At 44.5% G+C, this 19,008-nt stretch overlaps 1 protein-coding gene across 2 annotated transcripts in view; it reads right to left on the bottom strand.

The window, feature by feature from the left end:
* Positions 1-2,362: 2,362 nt before the first annotated feature.
* FAM13A (family with sequence similarity 13 member A) overlaps positions 2,363-19,008 on the bottom strand; it is a 117,400-nt gene continuing 100,754 nt past the window's right edge. For both annotated transcript variants that reach the window (XM_054295572.1, XM_054295573.1), the window contains 10 exons: positions 18,483-18,696; positions 17,995-18,133; positions 16,829-16,910; positions 16,480-16,700; positions 15,041-15,124; positions 11,251-11,346; positions 9,629-9,712; positions 5,512-5,708; positions 4,746-4,847; positions 2,363-3,888 (listed from right to left, as the gene is read on the bottom strand). In XM_054295572.1, the coding sequence (XP_054151547.1) occupies positions 3,762-3,888; positions 4,746-4,847; positions 5,512-5,708; positions 9,629-9,712; positions 11,251-11,346; positions 15,041-15,124; positions 16,480-16,700; positions 16,829-16,910; positions 17,995-18,133; positions 18,483-18,696 (1,346 nt within the window). In that variant the 3' untranslated portion in view covers positions 2,363-3,761. The remainder of the gene's footprint in view (positions 3,889-4,745; positions 4,848-5,511; positions 5,709-9,628; positions 9,713-11,250; positions 11,347-15,040; positions 15,125-16,479; positions 16,701-16,828; positions 16,911-17,994; positions 18,134-18,482; positions 18,697-19,008) is intronic.

The raw sequence follows: 19,008 nt of genomic DNA, 5'->3' as shown, positions 1-19,008 counted from the left end.
CCTCTACCACCCTGAGATTTTTGCTCATTCCTGATGGCCCAGCCTGCTGCTTTTGAAAGTCCTACTGGGGCACTAGGATCTGCTGCCCCGGAGGTTTCTGCAGGCTTCTCTTAAAAGCATTTTTTGATCCAATCTGTCAGCCCAGTTAAGACACCCCAAGGATCAGAGGAGATCCCATCGCAGGAGATAGGAGCTCAGCACTTCTGAAAAGCCAAGCTCTAGGTCACCACACAAGTCCTCTGGACTGTTTGGAAATACAAAATTCAGTCTTTGCTGGTTTTATATGGAACGGGCAATTCTGCAATTAATAAAAAACCAAACCAAACCATGAGTCCCCATCCCAAGTGCTTTCACTCACACATCTCTGCATTACCCCATGTCCTGGGGTGACTTTATGATGCTTATATCCCCAATCATCTCTTCTGTTTATGCTGGGTATGAAGTTCCACACCTTTAAGGCTGGTTCTGAGAGCAAAGGGGGTGGCAGGAGAAGCGCAGAGTTTGTTATCAGAAGCTGCACTGGCTGCCCCTGTGCTAGCTGCAGAACAGATGGGGAACATAGCTCTCTTTTGCTTTTAGTTAGTTTTAGCTAGCTGAAGCAAAGAAGTTCCATGGACTGTGGTTTTTCCTTTTCTTGGAACTGTTCAAAACTGCTTTGGACGAAAATCTCAGAAAAACACCGGGAGTTCATGCCTGTGGCCCACCGGGGCTGGGACGCTGCACTCCAGCGCCAGGAGGACTGAGAGACACGTAGCGAGCTGAACTACACCCCACAAAAATGACTTTCCGAATTTGCCATCACTTCAGAACAACAACAGGTTTTATTGTTTGGTATTGTTCATTTTTTATGTTTGTTGGTGCTTTGCTTATTAAATAAACATGTTTTTTCCACTTTTCTCCAAGGAAATCTTTTCCCGAACCAGTTGGGGCAATTTGCCCTAAACCAGGACACCCACTCTGACTAGCAAAGGGCACATGCAGCCCATGACCACCTTTGGAAGAGTTCAAGGGATCCCGAAGAGACCAAAATAGAAGCAATTTTGGCAAGAACACACACAGCACACATAGCAAGTGAGAGGGGATAAAGTACCCTTACGTAAGTACCACAAACGAAATACAAATATTTGTGAACCCACTTGCCCTTAATAAAGGAAGGGGGAGAAGTTGTTCTGGGAGTCCTTTTGGCTCCTCTGGTGTGACATGCATGAGGTCTGGCTACAACCAACACTGGATTTCATCTTGGTTAATTGGCTTCTGTACATTGGCAACGATCCCCTGGGGAGCTGAAGAAAGCGTTACAGAAGTGCCCTCCCTTGGGTATCAGGTTGGAGCCTGGCTCAGGGCAGACCAAGGGGTGCACATAAGCCTCTGGAGTGGGAGAGTGAGCCCAGGTGTCCCAGGATGGTGGAACTGTGAGCCCTCAGTGATTTGGTGACCCTGAACTTGGGGCCTTTCTCTCCTTCAGGCAGCACCTGTTTGATTTGAGCACCTGGTTGGGGGTTCTTTTGTTCCTTCTTACCTATAGAATTTTTCCCATAAGTTGCTAAGAAACATTAACTACTGGGTACTTATGGGTACTTAAGAAAAACAAAAAAGTGGCCAAGCTTAGGTATCTAGTAGCACTTCTCTCATCTGGGGGGGATTTCTCTCCAAGGGGCAGAGATACCCTGAGAACTGGGCAAGTAAAGGGGTGGGGGCAGTGGCTGGTCTCTCTCCCTCTCAGCATCAAAGAAGGATGGTCAAGCTGTTGCTTACTGCAGGGAGGATTCACTGTCACTGCCAGAGCCCAGTCCTCTGCTGCTTCTTCATTTCTGGGGTGAGCCTCTGCTTGTGAGGGCAGCCACTGAAGTGGGACCTTATTAACACTTACCTCACTAAAAGAAGGACCTATCCCCATCCTGCTCACGTGCCCAGGATCCTGAGCTTGCCCCTCTCTGCCCTGCTGGGAACTGGGCTCCTCTGTCCCACCCTCGCCGCTTCTCCGGCCCTGCTCCGAGCTTTCACTGCGCTGCAGCCCCGCACCCCCTGCCTGCTGATGGTTCCAGCCACAGCTCCAGAATAGCTTCTGATGCATCTCTTCTACCACCCTGGGACTGTTTCACTCATTATTTTCTCAGAGACGTGCTGGGGCACTGGGATTGGCTGCCCCAGGGTTTGTGGAGCAGTCTCTCTTCTCTCTTCCCTCCCTTCCCACGTGGCCCGAGCCGCCATCACCACGCGCTCCCTGAGCTCACAGCACAGCGCCCTCTGCAGGCCCGGGGGAGTCACCGCACTGCCCTGCCCGCCGGGAGCCAGCAGCGCCCCTGCCGGCCGTGCCCGGAACTGCACCCAGCCGGAAAGCCCCTGCGGCTGGGACTGGGTTCTGTTTGGTGTTAATGCTGTGGTGTTGTTGTTTGCTTTATTATACACACTAGTAAAGAACTGTTATTCTTTTCCTTATATCTCTGCCTGAGAACCCCTTAATTTCAAAAATTATAATAATTCGGAGGGAGGGGTTTACATTTTACATTCCAAGGGAGGCTCCTGCCTTTCCTGGCAGATACCTGTCTTTCAAACTGACACACCTGAATCAGGTGTCCCAGGACTTTCTTTTCTGAAAGTCATAAATTTGGAAACAGTAAATTGTCAAAGCTTGCACTCGAGACAGGTGCCCTTTCCACAGGCAGAGCACAGCTCCATGCTCTCAGTTGCCTGCAGTATCTTCTGGGAAGAAAAGCCCATCCTCTGCTGCCACCATCAGTGTTGCTGCTGCAGCCCACACAGGGGTGATGTGCACAAAAGAAGAAAATTTAGGTGAGTGAATTTGTGGGACACCTGTGTAGACTGTTCAGCTTGGTCTCAGGTGTCTGTATCATGATGAAGCACACATACTAATGGGGAGGGTCTTCCAGATATCTACTACATATTTGACACCAATATTTAACCAACCATCAAAATCCCAAGGGATTCTGACTTAAAGCTTTTAAAACCTCTTCTCTTCCCTGTTGCCCAAACGTGGTCAGGTCTCAGTATTACCCTACAAGCAGAACAAGCTGGTAAGAACATTGGCTCCATGGCTCTTCTTCTTTACCATCCCAAACATGCAGGTACTTCCTTCTACTCTGGTTGATCTGGCCATCAAAAACACGGGAAGAAAACCCAACTCAAGCCTGGGCAAAACTGCAACTCACACCAGCTCTGGCTGATGACCAGGAGATTATTACAGCATTTCTCTAGAGCAACAGAAGATGCTGGACTCCAAACAGGTCAAAAGTCTGAGCAAATCTTTACTGTAGCTACAAGAGAACAGTCTTGGTGCTGCCTGATCGGTGCCCTAACATAAAATTGGTCAGGGCACTTGTCTGTTCAACTCAAATAGAAGCTATTTGATGATTTCATTACTATTAATCCTATTTTGCCTCTTGCTATAATATCCTGGGAAAAAAGAACAGCATGGCTGGCTTTGATATTCTAAATATTACAGGATCTGTAAGCAAATCAATACAGAAGGATCCCTTCAGTGCAGTCACTGAGCGCAGTGTTGTGTCTCCTACACTGGCAAACTCCATTCTGGGCATCAGGCCTGCAGAAACAGTGGGCAACAGCAAATGTAGAGAGTTACAGAAATCCACCTTTCCTCCCTCTCCCACCTCTGGGAATGACCCTTCAGTTCCCAGGGAGCTCCTCAGCTCTCCCAGTCAGGCTCCCGCTGCATCCACTTCATGCATTTGTCCATTTGGTGCTCTCTCCTCTTTGTTTATTGGCAAAAACAATCTCCTCCTTTACATGATCTTGGAGCTAATATCTCTCTTACTGATCAGGACTTCCAGCAGCCTCAGCTTGGCCTTAACCTGCTTGTATTCATTGTACTCTTCAGCCATGGGAGTGCGGTCTTCTTTCTGCACATTCCTAGTGGGAGTGAAAGCAGACCATGAAGATTTCTGTAACAGGAAGCCTCCCTCCCTCTGCCCACCCACAAGCCCTACAAAGCAGCTCCTCTCCCATGCTCCTGATCAGGGAACAAGACCAAAACATTTATCCTTTGAGAGAAAAAAAACAAACAAATAAAAAAAGGGGCAAACCATCTCCTCCAACAAAGTATGGGATGCTTGTGTGCTGAGGCTGAGCACAACTCCACAGTTCCAAATGCAAAATATTTGAAACCTGCCCTGCTTCCCTAAAATCACCAGCTCTGCAAAACAGCTGGAAAACACTTCAGGAGCCATCTGAGTGTCAGCCTGTGTGCCTGGCAAAATAAAATACAGCCTCCCCTGTCTTGGCACCACAGCACTTAACATGAACAGGCACACTCATGCAAAAGGAAGATGGTATTTGATCAGATTGCTCTTGGCTTACAGGAAAGTTCTAAATTTTCAGTGATTTTACAAAAGCCCCTAAGGATGATGGCTGGTAGCAAGAACAGACAAGATAATTTAAGAGTATAAATATATGACAACATTCTATCAGCTGGTTAATGAGGGACATATTTTTACACTAAAGCAGAAATACTTGCTAAAACTAGCGTCTGAATACCTCACAGACAAGCAAGAATGGGACAGAAATCACTACGGAAAAAACTAGTTATTCATTTTAACACTGAATAACTCTTCCACCATTCTAAATGTGGGTAAAGCAATGATAATGATTGTGAAGAAGAAATTAATAATATTAAATTCAGGTAAATTTCCGTATTTGGAGATCGGAAAACAGATGCAAAACAGATTAAAAGTAGCTGAAGAACAGAGAGGCAGCTGAGAAATTGTTACCTTCCATTTTGTCGGAAAAAGTTATCTTCAAAGTCTCTCAATTTTTTTCGGATTCGCTTTTTCTCTTCCCTGACTTCTTGGAGCTGCTCTACCAGTTCAGGGCTGTTGGGTTTAAAGATAAATGAGATTATCCATAGTACACAATAAAAACAGGAAACACACAGTAAACCTACAGATGTTTAGCTGTACATATGCCAAGCAATGGAGCTGCTCCTGGAAGCAGCTTTGGCAGCCTCACATAGCTTAAAACAAAAAGCTTTCTGCATTTAATTCAGCAAAATGATCATAGTCTTAAGCTGCAGCTTCTAAGGAGGTCAAGTGTGCACTTCACAATTTAACACTAACTTCTATGAAAGTTCTTCTTCTCCTGCAGATGGATCTGGGTTTGGTGACTTTTATAGGATCAAATTCAATGGTCCCAACTTAGGGCTACCACCCCCATGTGTTTGCACTTGAAACTAGCAAAGCTAGTTCCACTTGACCTCTCCAAAACACAGAAAACCTTCTGGAGTGCAGGGTTTTCATGATAAAGGCTTGCCACTGGTGGAGTTACTATTTAGAGATGGAATACAAAGGTGCATAAGCTAAGTATCAGGACAAGGTAGTTTCTTTCCAAACCCTTTCTATGAGGGTCTATTGCATTTAAAAACGAAACATAAAAACATCTGGCTCAGATCATAAATAGAAAAAAACCCCTTTTCTGACAAATAAAATACTATTTTAGCAAGAAATAACTTTTTTGTAGTTGCCTGTGAATTCAACATACATGGATGCTTCATGGAGATTTGAAAGCCCCATATCCTGACTGCTCCTAGATGGTATCTTATCATCCACCGGGGAAACAAAGCCATCAGCATCATCTTCTAGCTGATCCAAGAAGCTGCGCACACTGAAATCCGTTTTAATGGTAATTGTGAGATCTGGCTTCACACTGCTGTCCTCCTCAGAGCCCTCCTCTTCTTCCTACACACAGGGACAGAGCAGCCCCACAACAAAGGTTATTGCTTCCCTTCTCAGGAACAGGCTCCTCCTCTCACCACATGCACTCAGGAACAAGAAGTGGAAAGGCAGAGCAAACACTTCAATTGCCAAGCAATACACAGGACACCAGAAGACCATCAGTAAGACACCCTAGAACCAAAGCATGACAGAGAAATTGCCACCACAAACTCAGATTGGTTAAGGAGACCCAGAGCGACACAACTGAGAGAAAAAAAATACCTGGGGTTCAGAGCAACATGTTGCTTTGTTTAGTTTGTGTATTCTGACAAAAAGGAACCCATTTACAGACGTTACACATATTGTCCAAAGCACACCAGCCATCCTCTGCATTTCCCTGCAAACATTTCCCAGCATAGAGACTGCCAGGTTAAAATATGGAATTTTCTCTCAAAAGATGCAGCTCAACAGCTCTCTCTAATGGCTGAATTCAAGACCTCAAATGCTCATTCAGTGATACCAGTGAGCTCAGATGAGTCTTACAATTACCCAAATGTGGGAAATGCTTGACTGTAAAAGGACTGCTGCTGCTAGCATGTTCAAACATTAGCTCTGACCATTTTGCTGGAATGCACTAAAAACTGGACTGGAAACTCTGCACAGTGCAATTTCCCATTTCCTCAATGCACACTGATGAATTGGTTGTGTTCCAATTTTTAAAAAGAAAATTTACAGGCATGAGATTTGAAAGTCCCTGCTGCACTTGGTATTCATCAGTTCACTGTGTTCTCAAAAGTAGGGCTTGTCCTGAGACACTGTCTAGAAATAATTTTAATTATCAGGGAATGAGGCCCAGTCTCTTATGTACAGAGACATTTCTAGAAGGCAGTTTTCAACCTTAATGTAAGGAATGAGGCTACTTAGAGAAAGCAGCAAATGCCAGCATGGACAGTAAATCTCTCAAATATGCATATATGTGTCTGTAAATGTATTTATTTTACAGCCATGTAACTCTAGCCAGGAAGCATCTAAGCACATGAATATCTTTAAAAGCTTTTGGGGGCTACTATCACTTAAGTCTTCTAGACAAAAATATATTGTAGCACTGGGATCAAAAGCAGACATTTTCTTGATTTGTTTTTTTCATGTGATTCCTTGTGAACAGTTCAACTATTCCTAAGAGACTGGTCCCATATTTCAAGCAAAAAGGGAGAAGGCAACAGCAAGACCTGTCTTAGTCCCATTAAACCCTCAGTGATTTATAAATGCATATATTTAAATTAAATTATACTTTGCCCAGAGTTTTCTTTTTATTTTAAAGCTCTAGGCCATGATGATACATTGCAAAGCCACAGGCTGAAAATTACAACCAAGATTGAGACTGCAGGGTGAAAAAAACATTATCTGGGAAGAAGTTTTGAGTAGCAATAATAACAAAAGATACAGAGAAGTTTCAATGCATCTTAGGAAAATCTGCAGGGAATGTGTAGAAGTTGAAGCAATATTTAGCACATGATTAGACGAGACCCATTTCTCCAGACATCAGCTGTACAGTTTAAACAGAAAGCACAAACCAGCAGCCATGTACTCTTCTTAAGCCCTACCAACAACTCCAGGCTGAATAGGGGAGGGGAAATCACCTTTCACTGCCATTCCCTGTCCCCAGGAGTGCCACCCTGCCCAGGCTGGGAAGGGCTGCAGCAGAACACAGGTACTGCTGTGCCATGGAGCAGGATTTGCTAAGTCAGTCTAAGCAGTAAAAGCAGCACACTGCTTCAGAGGAATCTCTCTGGCAACAAAGGAGGAGCTCCCATGCCCTTTCCTGGGAGAGCTCCTGGAATGAAAGCAAAGGGACAATTTCCATAAGCAGTGTGACCAAGCTGCTCCTGAGGACTGACACAAGTTCCTCACAGACACCCATCAGCCTGTCTTGCCTTGCTGCAGACACAGCACACTGCCCGAGCCAGCAAGCAGCTCAGGAGCCAGCCTCCTGCCATGGAAGGCCACAGCAGGAAAAGAAAGAGCAGAATTTTCATTTACACCTCAGAGCCAACGCACTGCATCTGGTTCTCACAAGACCTCTAAAATAATTTTGCTCTTAAATAGAAAGGGGTGAATTAAAAGGATTCTTAGCCAGAGCTCCAACAGAAAAGGCCCTCTAAGGCCTTCCCTCCGAAGTCTCACATAGGAACCTCAATTAAACCTGCAGCAACATTTATACCTTGAACCAGAATGATCTTCATACACATCATTCATGTATCATGCACCTGCTTGGATTGCCAGGCAATCATGAGGCATTCCAGAGTTACAAATGTCAAATCCCCAGAGTATCCTGTCATCGGCACTCCCACAAAGCAAGAATCCTAATGATTTTTCCAACACAACATCCAAGATATTGTACCAAAATGTTTGGTAAGGTCACCTCAAAACACCTTTCAAGTTTTTAGTCAACTATCCCAAATGCTTCAAGAAAACCTCACCCAGAAACACACAAATACTGACGTTGTCAGCAGTCTGCCAAATACTTCCCTGCCCACAGTGGACCTATGCAGGAGCTAAGTTTTGGGGCCTTTTGCTCATTTCCTCTCTTTACTTCTAAGTGTAGTTCATTATAATGCTGCCATGTGCAGCTGTAGTTCAGTATAATGCTGCGATGTTCAGTATAATGCTGCCATGTGCAGCTTCACAAGCCCCATTTAAGTGTTAATAGGCACATCATGTTAGCAGGCTTAAGGCTGTCATCTAAATCTTCTCCAGAAACCCCTCCAGGTTTGTATTCCCTGCAGGACTGGTTTCCAGCCCGTGCTGGCCATCAGAGAGCACCATAATTGACAGCTCTAAGTTCTCACACTGGCTGCAAGCAGAGGTGGGGAAAAATGACACACTAAAACAAAAAAAACCAGAAGCAAACAAAACCACTCCCCACCAGACCAGTATTGCAGGTTTGATCCAGCAGTTATCTAGAAAATACTAAGAAGCTCAGTGATCATTAACCAGCTTCCAAACAGCAGCTTAACATCTTCAATCTGCAATCTGGTATTAAAGAATATGTGCCTTGAATAGTCCATTAATATACAATCCACTGCACTCAATCACCTCGGATCTCTAAGTCTGCAGTACTTACATCTAACCAAGCTCTGGCTGGATAACAGAAATATGACCCAAATGTGCTGAAGCACTTCTCTCCCTTGTTACACTGCAAGGGAGGGCTCAGCTCCACGCTGTGTGTCCTGGTCTGCTGCTGGCCTTTATTCCTCAGGGGAAGGCCCAGTATCACAACAATCTTCCCCACCCCAAATTATTACTCCACAGCAGCACAAAAAGAAACACAACAATCCTGCCATCCAAACCTGACCAAGCATCAACTAGCAGAACCAAGCTGTTCTTACTTCCATCCTCATTAAGTTAAAAAGGGCCTGCACAAGGTGGTGAAAAAGAGCCTGGATAAAACAAGTGGAGGGGAGCAGGTAAGGATCCCGTGAGTGCCCCGGCTGGCTCCACGTGCGAGGGTTAGTTTTGTGAGAGCTCATTCCTGCCACGGTGCTGTGAGCAAGCCACAGAGCCTGGGAGTGAGAGAAACTACTGCAAAACAAGTTAGTGTCTTTTAAAAGAAAGGAGGAAAGCAAGAAAAAAAGCAAGTTACACGGGTAACTGTGATTTTGTAATTTTTTTTAAAGCAAAATAAAATATATTATGTGCAGATGGAGGGGAAGGGACAAGGATAGGAAAGAATGCAAAGCCAAGGAAACACTGTAGTCTTATCTACAACAAGAGAAGAATTTGATCAGAATTGGCGAGGCTTAAAGCAGTTACTGATTTTTCAGGAGGACACTGCAAAAAAATCAACACTGATAAAAAAAAAATCAATCAACCATTCTGTTTCATTGGTATAAGGGGAAAGTTGATGCAAACTGAGCAATTAGTTAGCAGCTGGAGGTCTTCACCTTTATCTCCTTGAAGAAGGAAGCTGTTTCACCCTCGATAATTGGCTGCAGCAAAGGGCTTCTCCGCTTGCTGGAGGGGGAACCCTGTGACAGGTGTTAACAAGTATGTTACATTGTGAACCCCTTTCTCCTCCACCACCTGCTCTCAGCTCAGTCTCACCCACACACTCCCAGCTCATTGCTGGACCACCAGGAGAAATAGCTTTCTCAAGGAAGAAAAACAGGCCTGGCAAACCCCTGAACCTTGGGCTGTTTTGTCTCAGGATGCTGCTTAGCAAAGGACACCACTGCCAATCTGTTTTAAAAAGGAAACTTGGATGATTATTAGCTGGGTAGTGACTATGATGCAAAGGCAGCAAGAAAATAATCCCCAGCCCAATAGCTGGCTCTCCAGAGCTACAGGGTAAGCTCAGACAGGCTCTCCAGATTTGCTTTCCAGGAGCCTGATTCCCCACTGAAGTACCTACTGATGTAGAGATGGATTTTCAAATGCATTCTGTCTCTCTATGAGCCTCTCACTGTTCTCACTCAGAAGACTGGGGAAGAAAACAGTCTCATCTCTCCTCTGCTAGCCTCTGTGGATTTTCAGTTTTGTGCATTAACAGGACCTGGGCTCTCTATGACAGCTTTGCATTATGCTGCCCATGCACACCTACACAGCTTCCTCCTCGACTGCCAGCACTGTCTTCACAGCACACTTTTTGGGGACTATTTTGCATATTACAGGAGGAACAGCTTTTTATTTTGTTTTAAATGCAGGACCAGGAACACCTCCCAGCATTTGCAGAAAGAAGTCCCACTCCTCAGTGACACTGCACTGGGTAATGCTGTGCCAGCCCATTCATCTCACTGGCCGTCTACAGAAAGTGGGCAGGACATGAGCACTGCTCAGGAAAAGCAAAAAAAAGTTCATACATGACAGATAGAGTAAACAGGAGCTTTGATAAAAGAACTCTTTTCCATAGTTAGGCTTGAAGTATTCTGTGTGGGTTTTCTAGATTAATTAATTTTTAAAAACTGGACTACACAAATTGTCTAAAATTAAAAAAGGTGAATTTTCTCCCTAGAGGGGTGTATTGAGTTCCCTGCTGGTGGTAAAGCACCACCTTGAAAGAGGAAATATCCACCACTTAGAGGATCTCTTAATACAAATTAAGTGTTAGAAAACTGAGGGCTTTTTCTTTCATCCAAGGACATGCCTGGCATCTCCTGTGGAATCTACTCAGGTCTGTGTGCTGTGTACAGGAACCCTGTACTTACAACCCTGTGGAACCAAGCAGCATGGAAGACCTACAGCTCAGCATGGGTTGGTATGAAAAAAGAAGTGAGGCTGTACCAAACAGAGGATGGATGAAATAACAGCAGCAGCCCAATGGAAAGAGAAGAAACAATACAAGGTGAGATGTGCCCTGTGGCTTGCAGGTGGGCACTAAAGTTCCTTGACCAGCTTTGCCCAACTTCAGTATGAAGTGTGTCATTGATTCACTCATTTGCTTGATCTTTGAGTGATAAGGGAGGTTGGGACTTGGCCTCAGTGATTGTGTTGTAACCAAAAGTGTGGTGATTCCTGCTTCCTCAGCTTGAAACCAAAGAAATACCCCACAGAAGAGTGCTCTACTCACAATAATGGGGATGGTGTTGGCTCTGGAGAGGATCTGTTTGACCAAGCGATACCTGTCATACAACGGCTTCATCACCTGCCGCTCGTTTTTGGTTACCTGGAAAGGAAAAAGATGGGACACCCATGAAGCCTGCAACAAAAACTCCACTCCAGAATTCATGTGCCTGTGATCACCCTCAGTCTGAGTGGCTCAAAGAGACTTGTATGGGGATGACAGGAGAGCAGCATTAGCCCTGAAACTGCTGTCTACCATGGCATCACCTGTGCCTGGTGCCACCTGAAGCTGTGTGGGCTGTCTTGTACAGGGGCTGTAAGGGACAGGTGCTTTAAATGACCAATAGGGATCAGATGTCCCCAGCACAAAATGACCTGAGGAGGCAGCACTTCTGTGCTTGCAGTCACGTCTGCTGCCCTAAGCACCAGCTGAGCTTTGAGCTTTCCCATTCTTGTTCCTGTGGCCAGTCCTCAATAGCCGTGTTCGTGATCCACGAAAAGAGAAAGCAGCTGCACTGACTGCATGCTGCAATGTGAGCAGACTTCCCTTGAGTATGGTAAACTACAGATTTCACAACAGCTGACTTTCTGGCTGTGCTATTCCTCCTAATTTCCAGTACAAGCCAGCAGTTTTTCCTCTGTTTAGCCCCCTAACCTTGCTCTCCATCCCTCCTCACAGCCATTTTGCTGGGAAGGATTCACTGCAATGCTCAGAAGGGATGAAGCTGCCATGGCTGTGTGGCATAGAGAAGAGAGAATAGTGCTGTCATGTCCACCTCAGGTGTTCCTTATATTACTCTGTCCCTAATTCCACTCCTCCTTATTCCTTCTTGTGCTCCCTCCCCAGTTTTGAGAGCATTACAAACTGAGTGTGTTGTTTCTGGTTTTCTTTCAGATTCAAGGTGGGTTTTATTTCTTCAGTGTTTTCTTACAGCACATTAGAAAACAAACAAAATCCTCAGCAATACCTGATAATCATTCAGCACTGTCTGACCCACATCCTATAAGTGTCCTTCCATTAGATCTTTTGTCTAACTTTAGATTATAAAGCTCTTATGAGGAAGCTTTAACTGATGTCATGCCTTTCTACTTGCTGCTAATCATCAGAGCACCTGAACAACAGCCATTTAAAAATCAGCATCAACAGAGGAGCCCCTAGGGAGGTTCGTACAGTCTCTTTCTACAACAGAAACAGGAAAAAAGGGAACACAGCTTCAGACAGTGAGGCAATTTTAAACTGCCTTTTATTTTGTCTGCAGTTAACTTTCACTGGCATAATCTTTCTAAAGCTTTTACATCCTCCCTCCAGAGAAAGAGACAGTTTTGGCTTGGGAGGGGCAGGAAGGCTGTAAGTATTGCCAGGATTTGGATGGCATGGATGAACTCCAAGAATCTGGAGGTAGCATCCATCTTCCTCCTGATAACAAAGCCTATGTTCCCTCTGTTGGGGGCAAAGGAACAGGGAGGGAAAGGAGGAAGATCTTCATTCCTTTCCTGGCTCAATGCAAATATCCCCAGGCCTGATAAGGGGGATACAGATGGGCAGTCTTGAGCTCTGGGGCTGAATGTCCCACACCCCCAAGGCACAGCAGGGCTCCAATTCCTGACAGCCTCAAGCTGCCTGTTCATTGAGTAAGCAGCTCACATGGATTAGAGGGATGTGAACAGCATGAAACAATTCACTCAGTCCTCTTTGTGTTGAGCTTTGTGCTGATGTGCCTGCACTCAATTGCACTGGCTAGCAAGTTGCCTCCAACTTTCGACATTTCTCTGTAACCCATCCAGAATACAACTAGAGAAATTGAATAACCTAAATATATATATAATATTATTCCTAGCTTTACAAGATTAGCAGTTTGTGGAACAGGAGGTACAGCACTACTGTTGGCTCAGACAGTCTGTTACTTAAAAAAACCCCAAGACTATGATGAGGCTTATGTTGAGGCTGAGAATCAAACCTTCAATTAACAACATTTCAAAGCTGATTAACAGCACTGTTCTGTACAGAAAAATAAACACAAGCCTTGGAATGGGTACAAAGTCCTTAGGTATGTTGAAGAATGGAAAAGTTCAACAACATCCTTCAGTGTCTGAGTGTCAGTGTGGAGGAGTAACACAGATAATGAATACAGGCATTGCAAGTTAAGTGTGTGGAGTCTGAGCCTGTCCTGCAGCTCATTTACACCAGCAAACTTTACAGAAAGCATATTCTGAAAGTAAATGTTTAGTACATGGGCACACTGTCTCATTAGGTAAACATAAGTAAGACCAGTAAAACCTGAGTATATTTTGGGAGAACATCAAAATGCAAAGAGACTGTCAGAATAATGGAGCCTTTGACACAACTCTGGGGCACACTCCACGTGGCAAAAGAGCAGCAGCTGAGAACAGACCATTGCTTGCATTGTTAGAGCAGCTCAAGAATTTCTGCAGACAGACTTTTGGCTTAACTAAAACAGTTCAGTTCCACCTTCGCAGGTTCATCTATCACTGGTGCAGAAAGACCCAGCTGCACAATAAATCTGAGCTCCATTGTTTTTCTTGTTTAGTTAAATATCTTTAAGGAAAAAAACCCTTGGCTGAACTATCCACATTCTCTTCAAGCTCTCAGTACTTTTCCACTGCTGCTCTGCTAGGAGCTGGGAACAGCAAAAGCTGATCAGTCTTCCTTGCCATGCAGTTCAGTGTTACTAGGTATAGACAGCTTATTTCAAAACAAAACAAATTAAAAAGCAGTTGTACAAACGAGGCATTGAAAAAGGTAGGTGGAAATAAAAGTATGCTGACAAGATAGGCTCTGGGCTTGTTATTTTTTTTAACAGACTGAAGTGAGTTCACTTCAGTAAGATGCCAACTGTTGATTTATATAATTGTAAAAGCAGCAAAAAAAGACTTGGTCTCACAGAGAACACAGGAAAGGTTAAGTGGATTCCCTTGTGCTGCCCTTTTTCTACACAAGAATAAATCTGCCTGTCCTTTCATGTAACTATGCCATTTTCAGTTGCTAATACAGTTGTGACTGTACAATATTAGCACTCCAAGAAGGCATTTAAATAAATTAGTGAGACTTTTTAAAACAATGGATAAAGGAAGATATAATTTGGAAGGAAAAGATCAGGAATCTCGTGCAGTAGCAGAATGACAGAGCTGCACCAATCAAGTACTCCTTATAAGCAGTAATTTGCTGCTCCCAAGCCACTGCTCAGGGGATTAGCAGCACTCTGAAATTAAGTTACTTTACCTATATAGCTGGTCACAAAGATTATAATGACATCAGTGAAAGAGAAGGGGTGACTCATAAAAAGCCAGCTTCATCAGCTTCATGGCCTGGAAGCCACTGTGTTTCTGCCACGGCAAGAATCAACAGGAGACAAAACTTAATTCTCTGTATTCACAAATAAGTTGGCCTTATACCATTGATATCAGAAAACTGCAAACTTCCTGGCTGGATGGGGGACCACGCACAAATATTCTCATGCAGACTGTCAAACTGGATGTCTGTGGAACCTGATGAGCACAATCCCAAAATAATGACCACTCAGCCTGTAGGTTCTGCCCTGCAGGTGTCTGTCCAGCTCAGTGCTGTGTGAGGACATCACCCTGCCTGGAACAGACTCCTCAGCAGCGGCGGAAGTAAAGGATCAGGGAGGTGGATTAGAGGGTGCACGTGTGGCTTGGAGAGCAAGAAGTTCTAGTGACCTGACATCAAAAGGGCTTTAGGGGCATCATTTACCACAGACAAAGACATAGAAAGATGTACTTTGAGACAAAAAAAAAAAAAAATCTGCAGTACATACCGGTCTGCCATGAATGCCTTCATAATTCAGCAAAGCCCTCTGAAGAGCCACTTTTTCAGCTGCTATCTGATCTCGTGTCATGTCCTATGAAAAGTAGCACAGAGAGAGAGAAAGGGAGGAAGAAAAGAAAAAAAAGTCAGATTCCTGGACTTTTGGAATACCGATCTGTGCCATAACCAAAGTCTTGTCATACCATCATTATGGTTTAAAGATCCATCTCTACCTTCCAGTTGTCTTTTCCCAGCTACATTGCTAAAGAGACTGTTAATGTGAGTAGAACTCTATGCTCAATGCAGCCAGATTAAACACACAAACTTTGCATACGAAGGTATTTTATGTACCTAAAGTGGATTTACAGATCATAAGTGTGCTTTGAAAAAACAACACCATGCAACTTTTAATGCTGGTGGATCTTTTCCAGTTAAGATCTGAAATGTTAATTCTACAACAGAACACATTTGCTTTCTTTTTCTCCAAATCTGAGACAAACTCCAGAACCTCTTGTAAAGCTTGTCACCTTTGCTTTGACTATCACAAGCACACTTTACCAAGAACTGAAGTGCAGTCAGAATGTCTCTTTCTGCCAATTCTGCTATGGAGTGAAAAGCTGTAGCAGACAAGAGGGGACAAAGCCCAAAAAAAAAAGGGAAGACAGTTAGAGAAGACTTCTCTAAATAAGTTGGCCAAAATTCCCCCACTGAATTTGCCTGACTCCAAGCCTTTTCTCCCTATCACAGCACCAAATACTATCACAGTCCCTCTGTAAATGGCCATGCTGTGGGTTCTTGCTACAGTCAGAAAATAGTCAAAACACATGCTGTATGTTTTTCTTTTGCAGATTTGGCAAACAAAGATAATGCTGTCTGCCTCACTCTTACACAGCAGTGCACAATTTACATGTCAGCAGACTCAAGGACTTCATTTACAAGGCTGCCCAAACCTCAGGAGCTCACATCAGACATGAAGACCTCCCTGCTGATAACCCTCAGAGATTACAGCAGCTAACAGAGCTCAATGTGAAACTCTGAAGGTTAGCAGTAACATACCCTGAGAGAACAACATTCAGTGAACAAGAAGCAAGCAGATGACACAATCTCCAGAAGCACTGGACAACTCAGAATTTGACAAAAACCTTTGGATGAAACAACAGAAATAGCAAAAAACAGGATAGGAAAAAATTGCAATAATTCAGAAACACTACTAGGAATATGCAAGGGTCAGACAAAGAACACAAGACGACATACAATAGAAACTGAGCTCTGGGGAAAAAAATCAAGATACTAAAGGCAGAGGGAAAGGAACTAAAGGAAGTGAGTCCAGACTAAAGGCTGCAGACTTTTTAACAAAATGTGGAAGACCACAATGCTTTCACAGTGACTGTGCAGCCACAAGTAACCTACTTGCATGTAAAGGCCTAAATATGATCTGTCTACATTTACCTTAATGTCTTCAGGTCGATTGGTCTCTGCTCGTTTCTCTTGAAGCTTCTTCTGGATGGATTCAAGGGTCACTTCCACGGCAGGCTTGGCAGATTTGTCTGACAGGTCTTGCTTCTTGTCATCCTCCTTGTCCAGCTGGGAGCCGAAGCTCTTGGGGAGCGTGTTGCTGCGCTGACGCACAACAGGGCCAAGGTCTTCCTCTGAGATCTTCAGTTTGGACTCTGAACAGGGCAAGATGAGCAATTTTTCATTTTTAAAATGTGATTGTGTCAGGATCACTGCCTCACATCAAATCTAAATGAGGCAGAGTCAAGCCACCCCCCAAAGGTGCACCAGTGGCAGTTCTCACCTTTAAGTTGCTTTCGGAATTTGGCCAAATCATTTGTCCATTTGAGCACCTCAGGGTTGGCTGCTTTGTCACTGTGGGAAGGCTGGGAGGAAAGAAAAGCCATGCTGAATCTGTGTTAAACCACCAGGAGTGATTCACTGTAACGAGTCTGTGGCACAAAGGGGTACAATGGAATATGGACCCAGCACAGGCCCTGGCTTCTGACTGTCAGCTGCACACCTCTGAGCAGCAAACTTCAGACCTTGCTTCAATTGCTCCTGCCTGTCACAACACTCTGTCTCACGGGCATCGTGAAATGGATTTTCTTTTTAGAAAACACAAAACATTTGATGCCAATGATTAAGCTGTAGGAGTGACTCAGAGGGCCGGATGCACATTGGAATCCTCGTGTCTATTGTTTCCTAACAAGAGGGTACCTCTAAAATAGAGGAAACCTACCATGAACAGTTGGAAAAGTGTTATGACTCATGTATCCACACCAAAGGCTGCCTTACATCCAAAGACATGAAATAACCCAAATTCTAGGCTACAGCAGCATTTTTTCAGCCTTTTCTACTGCAGACCAGATCCTTCCAGTACAATTCTTTGCCATTTAGATAGCCAAAGATGCACACATGCAAAGCTTTGCAGTTTCTTACAAAGCTTTCTGTGCATCAGAAGGGCATGTCAGAACAATTAAGAGTCCAGTACACTGTTGCTGCTTAGCAGCACTTGACTGTGGTTCCTTGCTCAGGAGTGAAGGCAGCTGCAATGCACAGGTGTCCTGGGATTACCATCATGCAAATGACATCAGCCACTGTGCTTCTCATATGCCGAAGTTAAATAAATAAACAAACAAAGAGAAATTGAACACAGCTATTCCTCCACACTGTCTTAAGCAGTGGTCAAAATCTTATGAATTCATTAGCTTTCCTTTCTTGTGCTGCGCGAATATTACATAATACCTGGAAAGGTAATTTGCTTGGTGAGCATACAGATTTCTGAGGGGGCAGCAGGTCTTCTGCCTCTTTTTTTCCTTTCGTCATTATAAAAGCTTTCAAGCCCTCAGTATGTTTGGCACATTTCCCTGGTGTCCCTCTGTATGCTTGACCCACTTCCCTGGTGTCCCTTCCCTTTGCTGCTAATGCATCCATCTCCACATAAATGTTGAACTCCTAGAGACTCACTCTGTATTTCCTCTCCTCTTCGAATTTGTCCTCAAATTTCCTGATCTTTTTCTTCAGCCCCTGAATCCTCCGGGTGAGTTGTGCAGGGGTAAGGTCTTCTCTATCATCTTCATAGGATCCTAAGGATGAACTCCGTCTCCTGCCAAGAGCAGAGATTGCAGGAAGAGCTTATCCAAACAGCCACAGTACATCTTGATGCAGAGAAGGCCATTTCAACTTTGTGTGAACAAAGGCAAGGCCCACAAAAGTGAGAATGCTATGTTGCTACTCTGCAATGACAGATAGCAAGAGATGCTCCAACAGCCCTAGATATTAATGCACAAACCCAGAAACCAACTACAAAGAACTTTTTATAAAATATCATTTCCCTGTGAGCAGGGACAGAAACCCAATGCAGCACAGCCGATCCAAAGAGATGCTGCTTGATGCAACCATGCAAACCCTTAGCAGCTGCATGAGAAAGTCAGCACTGGCAAATCACAACCCACCTCATGAAGGAATGAGAATTGGGAGGAGAAGGAGGCACTTCTGTATCATCCAGGTACTGCTGGCTCTGTCCATAGGCATAGAAGCGAGGGGACAGCATGGGATCGCTGTCCTCGTCCAGAAGCTGGCGAATCAAGCGCCCGGCCTGCGGGGAAAGGCGAGCCTCATCTGAGTCTAAGCCGTCTCGCTGCCATGAGGAGAGAGCAGGGATGGGCTCTGGGAACAGTAAGACAAAGGCTGGTTTTATCAGGTTTGTTTTGTACGCAAGACAGAATCCAGGTAACTTTCTAATGAACCTCGGACCTGCTCGTCCTGGACTGTGACTCTTGTCACCAGGCATTCTCTGGTCACTGCTCCCATCTGCCCTGTGTGCAAACCATTACAAAGCCTGGCCACTGCAGGGAACCTACACAAATATAAGTCATCTCTTTGGTGCAACAGAAAACTACCCAAAGGCTGACCAGGAATTACCATGGACTGGCACCAAGCAAGACAATCACCAGCTAGCACCTTTGAGGAAAAAGTTAT

The sequence above is a fragment of the Melozone crissalis genome, unplaced genomic scaffold (assembly GCF_028551555.1).
Source record: "Melozone crissalis strain CALT ecotype California unplaced genomic scaffold, PUWL_Pcris_2 ptg000006l_1, whole genome shotgun sequence".
In the NCBI taxonomy this organism is placed as follows: Eukaryota; Metazoa; Chordata; class Aves; order Passeriformes; family Passerellidae; genus Melozone; species Melozone crissalis.
This window is presented reverse-complemented; position numbering and strand designations above follow the sequence as displayed.